Source organism: Haliotis cracherodii, unplaced genomic scaffold, assembly GCF_022045235.1.
Source record: "Haliotis cracherodii isolate W230 unplaced genomic scaffold, xgHalCrac1.p SCAF_3, whole genome shotgun sequence".
In the NCBI taxonomy this organism is placed as follows: Eukaryota; Metazoa; Mollusca; class Gastropoda; order Lepetellida; family Haliotidae; genus Haliotis; species Haliotis cracherodii.
The window spans coordinates 1531481-1551490 of NW_027266286.1; the positions used below are offsets into that span (position 1 = coordinate 1531481).

At 45.8% G+C, this 20010-nt stretch overlaps 1 protein-coding gene across 1 annotated transcript in view; it reads right to left on the minus strand.

Annotated features, from left to right (window-relative positions):
• Nucleotides 1–1124: 1124 nt before the first annotated feature.
• Nucleotides 1125–20010, minus strand: part of LOC139474659 (E3 ubiquitin-protein ligase listerin-like) — a 39638-nt gene continuing 20752 nt past the window's right edge. Inside the window, exons 17-31 of the mRNA XM_071257754.1 lie at nt 19129–19247; nt 18709–18816; nt 16418–16560; nt 14656–14800; nt 13623–13767; nt 11463–11679; nt 9417–9654; nt 8047–8136; nt 7384–7570; nt 6670–6817; nt 5785–5914; nt 4120–4207; nt 3461–3655; nt 2069–2236; nt 1125–1557 (exon numbers count right to left, since the gene is read on the minus strand). Of these exons, the coding sequence (XP_071113855.1) occupies nt 1498–1557; nt 2069–2236; nt 3461–3655; nt 4120–4207; nt 5785–5914; nt 6670–6817; nt 7384–7570; nt 8047–8136; nt 9417–9654; nt 11463–11679; nt 13623–13767; nt 14656–14800; nt 16418–16560; nt 18709–18816; nt 19129–19247 (2181 nt within the window). The 3' untranslated portion in view covers nt 1125–1497. The remainder of the gene's footprint in view (nt 1558–2068; nt 2237–3460; nt 3656–4119; nt 4208–5784; nt 5915–6669; nt 6818–7383; nt 7571–8046; nt 8137–9416; nt 9655–11462; nt 11680–13622; nt 13768–14655; nt 14801–16417; nt 16561–18708; nt 18817–19128; nt 19248–20010) is intronic.

Here is a 20010-nt window from a genome sequence, read left to right on the forward strand (position 1 = left end):
ACACGCACGTCTGTATCTGGGTACATGTAAACCACATACCCGGGATTCATACAGCTGTACCTGGGACACGCACATCTGTATCTGGGTACACGTAAACCACATACCCGGGATTCATACATCTGTACCTGGGACACGCACGTCTGTATCTGGGCACACGTAAACCACATACCCAGGATTCATACATCTGTACCTGGGACACGCACGTCTGTATCTGGGCACACGTAAACCACATACCCAGGATTCATACATCTGTACCTGGGACACGCACGTCTGTATCTGGGCACACGTAAACCACATACCCAGGATTCATACATCTGTACCTGGGACACGCACGTCTGTATCTGGGCACACGTAAACCACATACCCAGGATTCATACATCTGTACCTGGGACACGCACGTCTGTATCTGGGTACACGTAAACCACATACCCGGGATACATACGTCTGTACATCACAAAGAAATAATTATCACAGAATATCTGACCATACAGAGGTACGTTTCACATTTGTTGGCTTCAAATGAACAAAATAACAGAACTAAACAATTGAAATTGATTGTATGAGGTACATAAACCTATATCAACACGTCAATGTAATAACAAAAACTGTTCCTGGTGTGGTCAGTCTTGAAAACTTCCTTCTATACAACCAGTTTGCGATGGACATTTTCAGCTACTGTCTTGTGCAGCATTAGCAGTATGATACTGTTGGTAAAATGCCCAACTGATGCTGTAACTATATGTACAACCATGGTTACCATGGTTACTAAGTTCAGTATGATGATGGCCACATTAGTTACCAGGCATGGTGACTGTGTGTTTAGATTCATCTTGGCCTCGGTCTTGTACACATCTATTGGAAGAAGGACCAGAAATAGTCTCCCAGCTGACATGAAGCAAGATCACAGGCTGTGGACATTCCTTGTACGTAGCCGTCTACATCTTCACACAGCAGGGCCTCATTACACAGTGAGTGAGTTGGGGTTGACGTCGCATTAATCAGCGTATCAGCTTAATGTGGGAGGAAAGCCCGAAGTGAAACCCATGAGCACAGGTATGGTGCTGACAAACCTAGAAACATAATCAGGGCGATTCGAACCCACAATCATAGGTTTCTGGCGTGCCCAAGGGACGCAACTCTACACAGCGAATCACGTGCCTTAGACGACTGGGCCACCCGTGCTCCCTCATTCCACAGAGCCATCTTACCGCTGTGACGAACTCCTGTACTCTGACACAGACTCCGGACAACTAGCATCACTGTGGAATGAGGCCCTCCGACTTGAATCATGCTCTTGTACCAACTATCAGAAACAGTCTCCCAGTTGACCATCACCAAAATCAGGAGAACTTGAGGAAATGGACCAGAATCTTCACCAGAATATACATATTCACACAGCAGTAGTCCTGCTCGGACACTGATGACCGATGCTGGACTTGACTGCAAAGACACTGCTTGCACGGAGGTATCAGATCGGCAACATGGCCACCATGATGGTTAGAACAGGTTCCGGCACAACGGACATGTTGAGTTGTGGCTGGTGCTGAACCACTTGTACTGCAAGCAAAGGAATGATGGAGAAACATTAGTCTGGCAGTAATTATTAACATTTACAAGGATGAGAACCAAGCTATTGTCTGATTGAAGCTCAAAAAATATATTTTGTGTTAAATTCCCAGGATTAAATGTGAGGCTGAAAACATTACAAGAGTTTCTATTGCATCACCGTGCAGCACAAGTAACATGTGGCGTCTCCTCGGGCAAGTGACGTTGTTCAAAATGTGACTGTTCACCCAGCAGTGAATGGGTACCCGGTAAGATCAGATGGCAATGTGGGTTAACCTTCTAGCACCTAACAGGCTGCTTGGGTTGTATACCCCCCAGGGAGCTGAGAATGAATGTTGAGTGCACACTGATCAAGTGACCGGGGTAATAATAGCGCTTTGAGCATGCCCCTGAGTGGTGTGGAAATATATGCAATATAAATAGCCTATACCCCCGGTAATTATTATGAATAAAATTTTACACATTTGGTTATAGTTAGATTTGAAGGTGATGGTCAACTTACCAAACATGCAGAGTGGAACTTCTTCTTGCATGTGCGGCACTGTAACCGTGGCAACTGGAAGTTGGTACCATGTAGAACTGAATAGCATATCATGCAGTCGTCCACACCCTCAAACCTCTTGTCGATGTTCTTCTTCCAAAGCTTCAAGCCCTCAATGATACTGCCATTCTGCCAACACAAAGTCACCACTTGAAATAGTTTCACAAAGTTATTATTATCAAGATTATGACCATTTCACAGAAAAACTAAAAATCATATGCTCTGAATTGCAAAATATCTGACAATCATCACATGTGAAAGATGTGGCGCCAAGTCATGAAGTACAAAAGAGTGGGAACCAGTGACCCAAGATGTGCACCAGATACTGCTGGTATGATACGACGTGACACACACATACAGAATAGTACTGTTTTCAGGGTAGAACAGCACATATTTTTTGCAGAAAGTTGAATCAGACCTCAAAATGTTGCTTGCAGAGTGTAGTTACAACTGACTGATAAAATGCATCATGTTTTAAAAAACATTTCAGCTTCAAAGTTTGGTGTACTCCCTGGGCTGCAGCTGGTCCGTAATGCTGATTCTCCTAGTCAGCCAGGACAGCTGAAGTCTCAATAAATTCACATTCCTTTTAAACTCAAACCACAAATGTACACCATTACCTCGTGTACAAGTCTTTAAATGTATTAAGTTTATAGGCATAAATCTCTGACATTATTAAGATCAAAATTCCAAAGCGTAGAAATTGGAGTATTTGCATAAATGGTAGCCAACATAACAATTTGACAGCATCATGACATTGACATGTAGTCAAATTCCCCTAGGTCTCGATGTCAGTTTTATTCCTGCAGCAGCGTTTTTCATAGACCCTTCATCACATGGGCCAATTTGTAACCATGGTAACATGAACACAATGATTAAAAAAACACATTATGTATTTATTGAAACATGTATCGTATTAACAATTCCCCATGATCCTGTTCAAAACATCTTCAAAACAACCCTTGCAGCCTACTTTCATTATTGGACAACACGAGGCTGCAGTGGTGCTTACATCAAGCTACCTGATGATGGCATAACCCACACATGTGATATTACACCGCCAACTCTACCAGACAGGACCCAAGTTGAATGTTGCCCAGTCTTGTTGAATTCGGTCCACAATGGCTGCCAAACAGAAGGCTCTGTATCACTAAGACACATATTCCACTTCCTCCAATGTTTGAGAGTCTCGGCATTCACCTGGTGCTAATCATACACGTAGCTCACCTGGTGCTGGTGGTAGACGTTGAGATGGAGTGGTCACCCCACCTTGTCACCGACCACACGTAGCTCACCTTGTCACACACCAGTGTGATGCACCAGTCCCCCCTGCTAATCATACACATAGCTCACCTGGTGCTGGAGGAAGATGTTGAGATGGAGCAGCCACCGGTCCCACTGTGACTGGGTTACGCCAACCTTCTTGTCACTGACCACCGTGATGCTCCCCAGAGGGTAGTTCTCTGGCAGTGAGATCACGACCTCCACGCTCACCTCCGACATCGTGTACTTCGCTATCACTTCACGGATCTTAGGCCGAGCTTTGATCTGAAGGGAATATGGAAGTAGAATGTGGATGTAATTCACTGTACAGGGTGTGTGACACACGTCGTCAGCATCACCATCTTCATGTTCCTTACTCCTCCACCCCCGACTTGGAGACAAGTGATGATTCAAGGCAAGTTTATAGAACACTGTCACTATTTACTTGTCCAGTGTAAACCGGTAAACTTTTCTCATATTTTCACATCTGTTGTCAGCTCCAATTCATGTGTAGAAAATCCAGTTAAAGAAGTAAACTGACGTTTAACCAAGTAACCAGAATGAATTTGCAATGAAGCATATTAAGCTTGTGAAGTATCAGCTCAGTGACTGCTTATACTAGCTGGTGACTACCCTGACCACACAATCCATTAAGTCGCTTCTTACGACCAGCCTACGTTGCCGTCAAGGATGAGATACTACGGGCACTGTCTGTCCATGAAGACTTACACTAGATAGACAACACTGACCTCGATTCCATCCAGTTCCTCGTCGGTGGCCTGGACGGAGGAGATCTCGGAGTGACACAGCTGGGGACTCACGTGCCTCTTGGTGAACCTGAACACAGACATCATCGCTGTACACCCCACAGACATCATCACTGTACACCCCACAGACATCATCACTGTACACCCCACAGACATCATCACTGTACACCCCACGGACATCATCACTGTACACCCCACAGACATCATCACTGTACACCCCACAGACATCATCACTGTACACCCCACAGACATCATCACTGTACACCCCACAGACATCATCACTGTACACCCCACAGACATCATCACTGTACACCCCACGGACATCATCACTGTACACCCCACAGACATCATCACTGTACACTCCACAGACATCATCACTGTACACCCCACAGACATCATCACTGTACACCCCACAGACATCATCACTGTACACCCCACAGACATCATCACTGTACACCCCACAGACATCATCACTGTACACCCCACAGACATCATCACTGTACACCCCAAGGACATCATCACTGTACACCCCACAGACATCATCGCTGTACACCCCACAGACATCATCACTGTACACCCCATAGTCTTACTGTACATGTAAGCCATACCACTTTGTTAACATGCAAGTCAATGGGGAACTAGATATAAAAAACAACTATTTCTCTTTCTAACAAAATATTTTGGTTTCAAATTTTAATATTTGTCATCGGCAAACCCATGTGTTGATGCAATAATAGTCATGCATCTAGCAAAAAGTATTCATCCAGCAGAATCTATCTGTCCCAATCTTACTCATTGTAACCAGTTGTCAGCCTATCACAATCTTCCTTGTTAATGTAATAAGTTGTCCAACTATCACAATCTTACTTGTCAATGTAACCAGTTGTCCAACAATCACAACCTTACTTGTCAATGTAACCAGTTGTCCTCCTATCACAATCTTACTTGTCAATGTAACTAGTTATCCTCCTATCACAATCTTACTTGTCAATGTAACCAGTTGTCCTCCTATCACAATCTTACTTGTCAATGTAACTAGTTATCCTCCTATCACAATCTTACTTGTCAATGTAACCAGTTGTCCTCCTATCACAATCTTACTTGTCAATGTAACCAGTTGTCCTCCTATCACAATCTTACTTGTCAATGTAACCAGTTGTCCTCCTATCACAATCTTACTTGTCAATGTAACCAGTTGTCCTCCTATCACAATCTTACTTGTCAATGTAACCAGTTGTCCAACTATCACAATCTTACTTGTCAATGTAACTTGTTGTCCAACTATCACAACCTTACTTGTCAATGTAACCAGTTGTCCTCCTATCACAACCTTACTTGTCAATGTAACCAGTTGTCCTCCTATCACAACCTTACTTGTCAATGTAACCAGTTGTCCAACTAGCACAATCTTACTTGTCAATGTAACTAGTTGTCCTCCTATCACAATCTTACTTGTCAATGTAACCAGTTGTCCAACTATCACAATCTTACTTGTCAATGTAACTTGTTGTCCAGCTATCACAACCTTACTTGTCAATGAAACCAGTTGTCCTCCTATCACAACCTTACTTGTCAATGTAACCAGTTGTCCTCCTATCACAATCTTACTTGTCAATGTAACTAGTTGTCCAACTATCACAATCTTACTTGTCAATGTAACTTGTTGTCCTCTTGTCCTGTTCTATCCACCATTGTCGGACAAGCGCTGGGATTGTCTCCAGACACTGTCGATATACGTCACATGACAGCTGCTTGATGTCACATGACCTGGGACGTGCTGCAATGGATCATCTGTCATGAAGAGCAGTCAAAACTTGCATCATGTTTTCTTTGAAAAAACAAGTAGTGAATGTATAGCATTATCTGGAGAGACAATGATTAGACTGATGTGAGTGAGTGAGTGAGCTGGGTTGATCCCGTTGTGTATATCTGTCATATCATGTGTTGTCAGCTCAACGTGGGATGAAAGCCATCAGTGTTAAATGACGCCAGTCCGGTTGCCACCCATGGTGAACAAGGCAGGAATTTCCGACTTCTGGCTGAACTAATGAGTCTTTGCATAGTCCAATAAAAATCAGGAAACGAACTTGACACCCGGTTTGTAAACAACATGGTAACTACTGTGCTGATTTTGGTTGATTGCAAGATTTGCCAAGCATCAGTTTCGCCAACTGGACATCAACATTTTCCAAATCTTGGCATGTTTTCAATCAATGTACTCAAGTGATTTGATGCACTTCGCGAGGGTAAGGCCCATTTTATTACCATATAGATTTTGATTATCAATCAAACCGCCTTGACTGGGCCCTGCTCCTATAGAATTTGAATCTCTGGCCCCAAAATCTTATCTTGATAAGGATCATGACTTTTATAGTTAAGTTCGAATACTGGTTACTATCACCAGGGCTTGAGAATATTCCATCAAGCATGTTCCACCTGTGTCCTTCCTGCTTAATCCATGATACATCAATCTGGCAGTGAGTTAAACATTGACAATGACAGTATTCCAACAAGCACGTTCATCTGTTTCACCTGTTGGCAGCAGGGACGGCGTGTCCTTGAAGTAGCTGGTCTGTGTGTCGGGGGTAACGGGGGTGTCCGGCATCAGCTGGTACAGGTGAACCAGCAGGTGAGTGACGATACCTGTCTCCTTGAAGTACACAGCATACCTTGCCCTCAGCTGTAACACATACACACAGGTAACACTATACTCACTGACGAGAGAAACGCGAAAACTATACATGTTGCTTAATATATGAAGACTTAATCATATTCAAGAGATATGTGATTGGTTCGATGCACAAACGAACATACTGGTATGTTGTGTGAACCGATGCTCATGAACGCATCACACGTTACATCATAGATCCATGACTCGAGATGCACCATTTGTCTTGAGCAGTATCACCGTATTAAGTTACGAAATTCTGTGCAGCATATCGTGATAAGAATAAAGACACTCTCTGGTAACACTTGACTGATAGTTAGTTTTGTCATTAAGTGGTACACATTGGAAACATCTCTTAAAGTACATACTTCTCTGCATGTTTCTATTGTCGGTGAGTATATCTTAAATTCCAATCTCTGAAGCCAACATTGTTAATTACTTGGATCACTGACCTACTGTGGTGGGTGGGGCCTTGCAGTTGGAGGACAACCCCCTCCCCAAAGAAACTATTGGCACCAAAGCAGCATTACTGAAACTATTCATCAGGTTTACACAGTGGTTATCCATCGTGAAATTACCTCGGAAGGACTACTCTTAAACAGCTTGAGGATGAGTTTCCATGACAACAGGTACCCCATGGTGTACTTGTACTCATCTGTGTTGGGGGCGATGGTGAGGCAGTCCTCCAGACCTGCGTCACACAAGACGATGTCCATGGCAGCAGCGCCCTCCATACACACCTTGTTGACAGCGTGAGGCGGTTTACTGCAACATTCACAAACAACAATTAAAGACAGAGTTGTCTCCCCAAAATAACCATGATAACCAATATTTTGTTGCTTGGATCTTCTGTCACGGACAAAGGTTACCAACATGATACTTTAGTGATGACCCCAAACACTGTGGACTTTCCTGTTGCCCCCTGACTGTGGACTCTCCCGTCCCCCTCTGATTGTGGATACTCCTGTACCCTTCTGACAGTGGACTCTCCCGTCCCCCTCTGACAGTGGACTCTCCCGTCCCCCTCTGACAGTGGACTCTCCCGTCCCCCTCTGACAGTGGACTCTCCTGTTCCCCCTCTGACAGTGGACTCTCCTGTCCTCCCTCTGACAGTGGACTCTCCTGTCCTCCCTCTGACTGTGAACTCTTCCCCCTCTGACAGTGGACTCTCCTGTCCTCCCTCTGACAGTGGACTCTCCGGTCCCCCAATGACTGTGGACTCTCCTCTCCCCATGACTCACCTGGACTCATCGTTTCTCTTGTCCTCCTCCTGCAGCTGTTCCACCTCGTCCTTGTCCACCTGTTCATAGGCTGGCAGCTCACTCACAACCCTGGAACGGAACATACACTGCGTGAGTGAGTGAGTGAGTGAGTGCGTGCGTGCATGCGTGAGTGAGTGAGCAATATTCCAACAATATCGCGTCGGGGGCACCAGAAATGGGCTTCACACATTGTACCTATATCGGGATTCAAACCCGGGTCTTGGTGTGACGAATGAACGCTTTAACCAGTAGGCTACACGACCGCCCCACCCTCAGAGAGCTAGCTAGCATTTCACGTCTAACAATCAACCCATCTGACTTGCTTGTCACCATCTTGTGCCATAATGTGCCATTATTTACATGTCACGTTACAGTTGACATTGTTCACATAATGAGCTACCATACAGAGTCGTATTACATAAGTGTCCCACAAATACATGTCACCGAAAGTGAGTCTCTGCAAATTGTGAATTGTGTTTGGGATTTTACTAGCTGAATGTTTGTGTACACCACTCAACCGTCAATCTCACATTCAAGAAACTTAGAATCCATTGGGGCACAGTGACACATTAAGGCATTTTGAGAAGAAAAATCACAATAGGGAGTGAGTGGGACTTAACCAGCCATATTCCAGCTGCATCAAAGACGATCTGGACCAGGCAGACCAGTCACCATAAAACCTGAGCAACGATCCACCCCACCACAGCACACTGACATGCAATCAGACAAGTTACCGAGCCTGAACATCTGATCCAAGGCTGTCTCAAACAAATATACGGTAGGAAGATGTGGTTGGTTGGGTTGTTGTTTAACGCTGCACTCAGCAATATTCCAGCTATGTGATGGCGGTCGGTAAATAATCGAGTCTGGACCAGACAATCCAGTGATTAATATCATGAGCATCGATCCACACAATTGGGATCGATGACATGCATCAACCAAGTCAGCGAGCCTGACCACCCGATCCCGTTAGTCATCTTTTACGACAAGCATAGTCACCTTTTACGGCAAGTATGAGTTGATGAAGACCTATCCTATCCCGGCGTCTTCACGGGCCAGGAAGATGTGGACACAGAAGATTTGGAAAGTGTAGCTTCAAGAATCTATTATTACATTAAACAGCCAGTCCAAACTACACATTTGTTATTGTTTCTTTCCCTATTCCTCTCACCCCTAACTTATTTCCCTTTTTCATTCTACCAACTTAACATTTCATGGGAAGCAAGGACAATATTTGAATTATTCGATTCTTCATTTTTTCAACCTAGCAATCTGGATATTTGTACAAAAAACTTGTAACATCCCCCCCAGAAAGTCTGGCTCTATGACTTGTACACGTTTCTACCAACCTGTTGAGCACATGGAAGGCTGTGACTTGCACGGACGCACTGCTGCACAGCATCATGGGACTGAACGTGTTGAGCAGGGACTGTAGAGAGTCTGGCAGGGGAGACAACTCTTCTGCAACTAGGTTGGCAGGCAACTGGTGACCCAGCACGTGCTGTTTGGGGCAGTGGGAGATAGCAAGACCCATAGAGCTGATGACGTTGTCATGGAGACCACCTCCTGTTGTCTGCAGGGACTTGGCTGGAAGAAAGCGACAACCATTGTCAAGGACAGCCATGAGAACACAGATAGTATGTTCCTAGATGGTGTGCTGGTCGGCAATGACTTGGTGCTTGATTATTGCTGATTGGTGTGAGGGAGTGAGTATGGTTTTATGGCGCTTTTAGCAATATTCCAGCAACATCAAAGGAGGGGACACCTGGTCTACTCTTTACGGAAAAAAGACACAGTCAACCTTGCACATGTTGCAACCATTCCATCGGAGTACTAAGACACACAATCAACCACGTCACATGTTGCAACCAACCATAGGGGTACTAAGACACACAATCAACCACGTCACATGTTGCAACCATACCACTGAAGTACTAAGACACACAATCAACCACGTCACACGCTGCAACCAACCATAGGGGTACTAAGACACACAATCAACCACGTCACACGCTGCAACCAACCATAGGGGTACTAAGACACACAATCAACCACGTCACATGTTGCAACCATACCACTGAAGTACTAAGACACACAGTCAACCACGTCACACGCTGCAACCAACCATAGGGGTACTAAGACACACAATCAACCACGTCACATGTTGCAACCATACCACTGAAGTACTAAGACACACAATCAACCACGTCACACGCTGCAACCAACCATAGGGGTACTAAGACACACAATCAACCACGTCACATGTTGCAACCATACCACTGAAGTACTAAGACACACAGTCAACCACGTCACACGCTGCAACCAACCATTGGGGTACTAAGACACACAATCAACCACGTCACATGTTGCAACCATACCACTGAAGTACTAAGACACACAATCAACCACGTCACACGCTGCAACCAACCATTGGGGTACTAAGACACACAATCAACCACGTCACATGTTGCAACCAACCATAGGGGTACTAAGACACACAATCAACCACGTCACATGTTGCAACCAACCATAGGGGTACTAAGACACACAATCAACCACGTCACATGTTCCAACCATACCACTGAAGTACAAAGACACACAGTCAACCACGTCACACGCTGCAACCAACCATTGGGGTACTAAGACACACAATCAACCACGTCACATGTTGCAACCAACCATAGGGGTACTAAGACACACAATCAACCACGTCACATGTTGCAACCAACCATAGGGGTACTAAGACACACAATCAACCACGTCACATGTTGCAACCATACCACTGAAGTACAAAGACACACAGTCAACCACGTCACACGCTGCAACCAACCATTGGGGTACTAAGACACACAATCAACCACGTCACATGTTGCAACCAACCATAGGGGTACTAAGACACACAATCAACCACGTCACACGCTGCAACCAACCATTGGGGTACTAAGACACACAATCAACCACGTCACATGTTGCAACCAACCATTGGGGTACTAAGACACACAATCAACCACGTCACATGTTGCAACCAACCATAGGGGTACTAAGACACACAATCAACCACGTCACACGCTGCAACCAACCATTGGGGTACTAAGACACACAGTCAACCACGTCACATGTTGCAACCAACCATTGGGGTACTAAGACACACAATCAACCACGTCACATGTTGCAACCATACCATTGAAACACTAAGACAAACAATCAACTATGTCACACACAGAATGCAGTGGGGTTCATACAGTGAAATCGGACTCACCTACTAGTCTGACATACAGTGAAGTCTGACTCACCTACTAATCTGACATACAGTGTAGTCTGACTCACCTTCTAGCCTGACATACAGTGAAGTACAACTCACCTACTAGTCTGACATACAGTGAAGTCTGACTAACCTACTAGCCTGACATACAGAGGCAGGAGAATGCTGAACACTCCCTCGCTGAAGAACTCGTCCCACTCTGTGAGGAGGTTGACAGGGAAGCTGGTTGGTGACGTCCGTATCCGGGTGTCGATGCAGTTGACGACGTCCCCCAGGAGCTGACAGGCCCTGATGGCGAACACGCTGACCGGCGTCAGGCTGGCCAGCAGGTGCTCACTCTCCACCACCGTCTACAGGAGGAACAGAACACTCTACTGATGTACACCACCGTCTACAGGAGGAACAGAACACTCTACTGATGTACACCACCGTCTACAGGAGGAACAGAACACTCTACTGATGTACACCACCGTCTACAGGAGGAATAGAACACTCTACTGATGTACACCACCGTCTACAGGAGGAACAGAACACTCTACTGATGTACACCACCGTCTACAGGAGGAACAGAACACTCTACTGATGTACACCACCGTCTACAGGAGGAACAGAACACTCTACTGATGTACACCACCGTCTACAGGAGGAATAGAACACTCTACTGATGTACACCACCGTCTACAGGAGGAACAGAACACTCTACTGATGTACACACACCTTGACTGGGACAGGAGGGAGGGGGGGACTCTTTGGGGACTAAGTACAAAGTCACGAAGTGCACTGACATACACTATGTTTGTGGTTACAACAAAGTAAACATTACATCAGTTTTACATTTTGTCACAATGACGTTTTGAAAAGACAACTTATTATGTGAGTAAGCGTGTGACTGTCAGAGGGAGGGAGCGAATGATTGTGGCTGAGTGTGATAGTGAGGCAGCGACTGAGTGACTGAGGCAGTGAGTGAGTGAGTGAATGAGTGAGAGCAGTTGAGTGAGGGAGAGTGGTTGAGTGAGTACGAGTTAGAGATTGAAAGATAGAGACAGTGAGTGAGACAGTGTGTGAGTGAGTGAGACAGTGTGTGAGTGAGTGAGTGAGTAAGCCGGACAGTGAGTGAGTGAGTGAGTGGGACAGTGAGTGAGTAAGTGGGACAGTGAGTGAGTGTGTGGGTAAAGTGGGACAGTGTGTGAGTGAGTGAGTGAGTGAGGCAGTGAGTGAGTGAGTGAGTGAGACAGTGTGTGAGTGAGTAAGTGAGACAGTGTGTGAGTGAGTGAGTGAGTGAGTGACAGTGGTAGAGTGAGTGAGTGAGTGAGTGAGACAGTGAGTGAGTGAGTGGGACAGTGAGTGAGTGAGTGAGTGGGACAGTGAGTGAGTAAGTGGGACAGTGAGTGAGTGAGTGGGACAGTGAGTGAGTAAGTGGGACAGTGAGTGAGTGAGTGAGTGGGACAGTGAGTGAGTAAGTGAGACAGTGAGTGAGTGAGTGAGTGGGACAGTGAGTGAGTAAGTGAGACAGTGAGTGAGTGAGTGAGTGAGTGGGACAGTGAGTGAGTGAGTGGGACAGTGAGTGAGTGGGACAGTGAGTGAGTGAGTGGGACAGTGAGTGAGTAAGTGGGAAAGTGAGTGAGTGAGACAGTGAGTGAGTGAGTGAGTGGGACAGTGAGTGAGTGAGTAAGTGGGACAGTGAGTGAGTGGGACAGTGAGTGAGTGAGTGGGACAGTGAGTGAGTGAGTGAGACAGTGAGTGAGTGAGTGAGTGGGACAGTGAGTGAGTGAGTGGGACAGTGAGTGAGTGAGTGAGTGGGACAGTGAGTGAGTGAGTGGGACAGTGAGTGAGTAAGTGAGACAGTGAGTGAGTGAGTGAGTGGGACAGTGAGTGAGTGAGTGGGACAGTGAGTGAGTGAGTGAGTGGGACAGTGAGTGAGTGAGTGGGACAGTGAGTGAGTAAGTGAGACAGTGAGTGAGTGAGTGAGTGGGACAGTGAGTGAGTAAGTGAGACAGTGAGTGAGTGAGTGAGTGGGACAGTGAGTGAGTGAGTAAGTGGGACAGTGAGTGAGTGGGACAGTGAGTGAGTAAGTGGGACAGTGAGTGAGTGAGTGAGTGGGACAGTGAGTGAGTGAGTAAGTGGGACAGTGAGTGAGTGAGTGAGACAGTGCGTGAGTGAGTGTGGCAGAGTGACTGAGAGTGAGTGAGTGAGTGAGTGAGTGCATGAGTGGGACAGTGAGAGAGTGAAACAGTACGTGAGTGCATGAGTGAGTGATAATGTGAGAGGGTTAGTGAGTGAGTGAGTGTCCCACCTGGACCCATGCGATGGTGCTGCACAGGATGAAGTCCCAGTCAGTGTCCCCCAACTCCTGGGGCAGGAGGGTCACATAAAGCTGCACGAACTTCACCACTTCTACATTGGTGGCCATCTTGTCTGGGTTCGTCTCCGCCAGGTCGCTACAAACACGCAACACATACTTATTCCCCTCTGGACTAACACTCCCTACATCAACAGTAATATCACAGGCTGTCCACACCAGGAAAGTGTAAACTACATCAACAGTAATATCACAGGCTGTCCACACCAGGAAAGTGTAAACTACATCAACAGTAATATCACAGGTTGTCCACACCAGAAAAGCGTAAACTACATCAACAGTAATATCACAGGCTGTCCACACCAGGAAAGTGTAAACTACATCAACAGTAATATCACAGGCTGTCCACACCAGGAAAGTGTAAACTACATCAACAGTAATATCACAGGCTGTCCACACCAGGAAAGTGTAAACTACATCAACAGTAATATCACAGGCTGTCCACACCAGGAAAGTGTAAACTACATCAACAGTAATATCACAGGCTGTCCACACCAGAAAAGTGTAAACTACATCAACAGTAATATCACAGGCTGTCCACACCAGGAAAGTGCTGCAATCAATGGCATGAAAAGTGTAGAACCATGGGCACGTAAAAAAAACAGTACCACTGATACATTGCTGCTTGATTGTTACAACTCACCAGGTAAACAACATGAGATCTTCAGTTACAACTCACCAGGTAAACAACACCCGATCTTCAGTTACAACTCACCAGGTAAACAACACCAGATCTTCAGTTACAACTCACCAGGTAAACAACACCAGATCTTCAGTTACAACTCACCAGGTAAACAACACCAGGTCTTCAGTTACAACTCACCAGGTAAACAACACCAGATCTTCAGTTACAACTCACCAGGTAAACAACACCAGATCTTCAGTTACAACTCACCAGGTAAACAACATGAGATCTTCAGTTACAACTCACCAGGTAAACAACACCAGATCTTCAGTTACAACTCACCAGGTAAACAACATGAGATCTTCAGTTTCCTGCTTCCACAGGATGATCTGGCCCAGTGTTGACCTGTATATGTCCTTCACCTCTGACCTTTCAGTACCAATATGGGGCAAGGTCATGTTCAGGACACCCAACAGTCCAACACCACCTGTAACCATGGCAACAGGATTATAACACAATAAAACACATCATACACATATTAGTTAAATCAAATTACCAGAGATCTAAAGGTTGATAAGAAAATAATCTTACATAAGACAAACATCCCCTGAACATGATTATTGACTTTCAGTGTTAGTGTGAGTGAGTGTGTGAATGTCGTTTAATTCCAGGCAGCCATTTTCCAGCTATATAAATGCATCGAAGTGTCTCAGAGTGTCTGTGTTAGTCTAGGAGAGCTAGTGTGTCTCAGAGTGTCTGTGTTAGTCTTGGACAGTTAGTGTGTCTCAGAGTGTCTGTGTTAGTCTAGGAGAGTAAGTGTGTCTCAGAGTGTCTGAGTTAGTCTAGGAGAGTAAGTGTGTCTAAGAGTGTCTGTCTTAGTCTAGGAGAGTAAGTGTGTCTCAGAGTGTCTGTGTTAGTCTAGGAGAGTAAGTGTGTCTCAGAGTGTCTGTGTTAGTCTAGGAGAGTCAGTGTATCTAGGAGAGTCAGTGCGTCTCAGAGTGTCTCAGAGTGTCTGTGTTAGTCTAGGAGAGTTAGTGTGTCTCAGTGTGTCTCAGAGTGTCTGTGTTAGTCTAGGAGAGCTAGTGTGTCTCAGAGTGTCTGTGTTAGTCTAGGAGAGTAAGTGTGTCTCAGAGTGTCTGTGTTAGTCTAGGAGAGTAAGTGTGTCTCAGAGTGTCTGTGTTAGTCTAGGAGAGTCAGTGTATCTAGGAGAGTCAGTGCGTCTCAGAGTGTCTCAGAGTGTCTGTGTTAGTCTAGGAGAGTTAGTGTGTCTCAGAGTGTCTGTGTTAGTCTAGGAGAGTTAGTGTGTCTCAGAGTGTCTGTGTTAGTCTAGGAGAGTAAGTGTGTCTCAGAGTGTCTGTGTTAGTCTAGGAGAGTAAGTGTGTCTCAGAGTGTCTGTGTTAGTCTATGAGAGTCAGTGTATCTAGGAGAGTCAGTGCGTCTCAGAGTGTCTCAGAGTGTCTGTGTTACTCTAGGAGAGTTAGTGTGTCTCAGTGTGTCTCAGAGTGTCTGTGTTAGTCTAGGAGAGTTGGTGTGTCTCAGAGTGTCTGTGTTAGTCTAGGAGAGTAAGTGTGTCTCAGAGAGTCAGTGTATCTAGGAGAGTTAGTGCATCTCAGAGTGTCTCAGAGTGTCTGTGTTAGTCTAGGAGAGTTACCGGTCTCAGATTGTCTGTTAGTCTAGGAGAGTTACTGTGTCTCAGAGTGTCTGTGTTAGTCTAGGAGAGTCAGTGTATCTAGGAGAGTCAGTGCGTCTCAGAGCGTCTGTGTTAGTCTAGGAGAGTAAGTGTGTCTCAGAGTGTCTGTGTTAGTCTAGGAGAGTTACTGCGTCTCAGAGTGTCTGTGTTAGTCTAGGAGAGTTACTGCGTCTCAGAGTGTCTGTGTTAGTCTAGGAGAGTTACTGCGTCTCAGAGTGTCTGTGTTAGTCTAGGAGAGTTGGTGTGTCTCAGAGTGTCTGTGTTAGTCTAGGAGAGTTACTGCGTCTCAGAGTGTCTGTGTTAGTCTAGGAGAGTTACTGCGTCTCAGAGTGTCTGTGTTAGTCTAGGAGAGTTAGTGTGTCTCAGAGTGTCTGTGTTAGTCTAGGAGAGTTACTGCGTCTCAGAGTGTCTCACCATCAACTTCTGTGGAGGAGTCTGCCGGGGTGGTGATGAATCGGGCATTGAGGATCTGTGCGGCGGTGAGGCGGGCGTGGTCGCTGACATAGCTCGTGCTACACTGAAGGGTGTGGAGCAGGGTGGGAGTCAGGGTGCAGCATCTGGAACGACATGTTCAACGTCAGCTGTACTATCAACGGACCAGACAGTGAGCGACAATTGATACAATAACACAACTACAATGAAACACTGTTATTCTAAATTCAACATATGGAGTATAGAGTAATATCCCTTTTGTTTATACCATGTAAACTTTCCCAAGTAGTCCAGACTCTCTGTCTATAACTGCAGCCTGGTTCAGCAGACAGAGTGCACACGCAGAACATACTCTGTCTATAACTGCAGCCTGGTTCAGCAGACAGAGTGCACACACAGAACATACTCTGTCTATAACTGCAGCCTGGTTCAGCAGACAGAGTGCACACACAGAACATACTCTGTCTATAACTGCAGCCTGGTTCAGCAGACAGAGTGTACACACAGAACATACTCTGTCTATAACTGCAGCCTGGTTCAGCAGACAGAGTGCACACACAGAACATACTCTGTCTATAACTGCAGCCTGGTTCAGCAGACAGAGTGCACACGCAGAACATACTCTGTCTATAACTGCAGCCTGGTTCAGCAGACAGAGTGCACACGCAGAACATACTCTGTCTATAACTGCAGCCTGGTTCAGCAGACAGAGTGTAGACACAGAACATACTCTGTCTATAACTGCAGCCTGGTTCAGCAGACAGAGTGTAGACACAGAACATACTCTGTCTATAACTGCAGCCTGGTTCAGCAGACAGAGTGCACACACAGAACATACTCTGTCTATAACTGCAGCCTGGTTCAGCAGACAGAGTGCACACGCAGAACATACTCTGTCTATAACTGCAGCCTGGTTCAGCAGACAGAGTGTAGACACAGAACATACTCTGTCTATAACTGCAGCCTGGTTCAGGAGACAGAGTGTAGACACAGAACATACTCTGTCTATAACTGCAGCCTGGTTCAGGAGACAGAGTGTAGACACAGAACATACTCTGTCTATAACTGCAGCCTGGTTCAGCAGACAGAGTGTAGACACAGAACATACTCTGTCTATAACTGCAGCCTGGTTCAGGAGACAGAGTGTAGACACAGAACATACTCTGTCTATAACTGCAGCCTGGTTCAGCAGACAGAGTGCACACACAGAACATACTCTGTCTATAACTGCAGCCTGGTTCAGCAGACAGAGTGCACACACAGAACATACTCTGTCTATAACTGCAGCCTGGTTCAGCAGACAGAGTGCACACGCAGAACATACTCTGTCTATAACTGCAGCCTGGTTCAGCAGACAGAGTGTAGACACAGAACATACTCTGTCTATAACTGCAGCCTGGTTCAGCAGACAGAGTGCACACACAGAACATACTCTGTCTATAACTGCAGCCTGGTTCAGCAGACAGAGTGCACACGCAGAACATACTCTGTCTATAACTGCAGCCTGGTTCAGCAGACAGAGTGCACACACAGAACATACTCTGTCTATAACTGCAGCCTGGTTCAGCAGACAGAGTGCACACACAGAACATACTCTGTCTATAACTGCAGCCTGGTTCAGCAGACAGAGTGCACACGCAGAACATACTCTGTCTATAACTGCAGCCTGGTTCAGCAGACAGAGTGTAGACACAGAACATACTCTGTCTATAACTGCAGCCTGGTTCAGCAGACAGAGTGCACACACAGAACATACTCTGTCTATAACTGCAGCCTGGTTCAGCAGACAGAGTGCACACGCAGAACATACTCTGTCTATAACTGCAGCCTGGTTCAGCAGACAGAGTGCACACACAGAACATACTCTGTCTATAACTGCAGCCTGGTTCAGCAGACAGAGTGCACACACAGAACATACTCTGTCTATAACTGCAGCCTGGTTCAGCAGACAGAGTGCACACACAGAACATACTCTGTCTATAACTGCAGCCTGGTTCAGCAGACAGAGTGCACACACAGAACATACTCTGTCTATAACTGCAGCCTGGTTCAGCAGACAGAGTGCACACGCAGAACATACTCTGTCTATAACTGCAGCCTGGTTCAGCAGACAGAGTGCTCACAGAGAACATACTCTGTCAGGAACACCCACATTGAGTTGGTGAATCTCATCTCTTCATCATGATCAAAGTATTATTTTTTTCTTATTAAAAGAGAACAGGCAATGTATCGGGCAATATCCCATTCTTGCTTTATTCACATCAATAACATACCTGTCAATGACAGCATCATCTGACAAGCTGACTTCTGATTGGCTGGTCTTGAGGATATTCAACAACGTAGACAATGAAACTGAAGCAATCCCTCCTGTTTCCTCCGACCTGAAAGAGGCAGAATTTTATTGTCATGAAAGTGTACATTTTAGTGGGAGGAAGCCCTAATTGATGCAGGTCTCGGACGCTTACCTCTTTGATGAAACCCACGAGCACGGCTATGGTGCTGACAAACCTAGAAACATAATCGGGGCGTACTGGGATTCGAACCCACAATCATAGGTTTCTGGTGTGCCCACGGGATGCAACTCTGCACAGCGAATGGTGGCACCTTAGATGACTGGCAAAAAGAACTGACTTGTAGGTTACAATGTCATGTATTGTCAGCACATGTGGTCAGTTCCCTCGCCCACTACGCACCTTGTGACGGCCATGTTGAGAAGCTTCCTCTGACTCTCACTGTCCAGGGCGGTGACCAGACTCATGACCTTCACCTTCAGCTGCTCCAGCCCAGACGTCAAATCCGGGAAGCGGTGAACCTGCACAACACCCAACAAATGTCCTGATATATGGACCCAAGATTTCCTCAGTGAGTGAGGGAGTGAGTGAGTGAGTGAGTGAGTGAGGGAGTGAGTGAGAGTATGGTTTTACACCGTTTTTAGTAATATTCCAGCAGTATCCCTTTCGGGGGACAACAGAAATGGGCATCACACATTGTACCCGTGTCTGGAATCGAACCCGGGTCTTTGGCGTCGTGAACGAGCGCTCTAACCACTAGGCTACCCGACCGCCCCACATATGTAATGATCTGATCATGCAAACACTGAAGTTGACTGAAGCTTTATCAGTACTTAAACATGTAGAAGTCAGTAGGAATGGGTTCCTAGTCAGAAAGAAATGCGAACTTTAAGTTTTATTGTTATTACACCATATATCACTAAAACACCAGATCGTGACTAACTACGGGGCCAGGGAGTCCTGTGGGTACCCGGGCCCTTCTCAGTACTCACGAGACCCGAGTTACCCGATCCAGCCGTATTGGGCAGGGATGTTATACAAACAAAATACAAAGAGAAACAATACATTTGTATTTGGAGTGTAACAGTAACATTCAGCACAGAGAGAGATATTCTGTACCATGTGACACAAATATCAGATGATTATGTATAGATACAAAACAATTCAAGAATATATGAGCATGAAATGTAAAACGGTACGAACATACAGTAGAACACGGATATAACGAACACGGATAGAGTGAACAACAAACTGTTACAGAATCCCTGAATTATCGCCTACCCT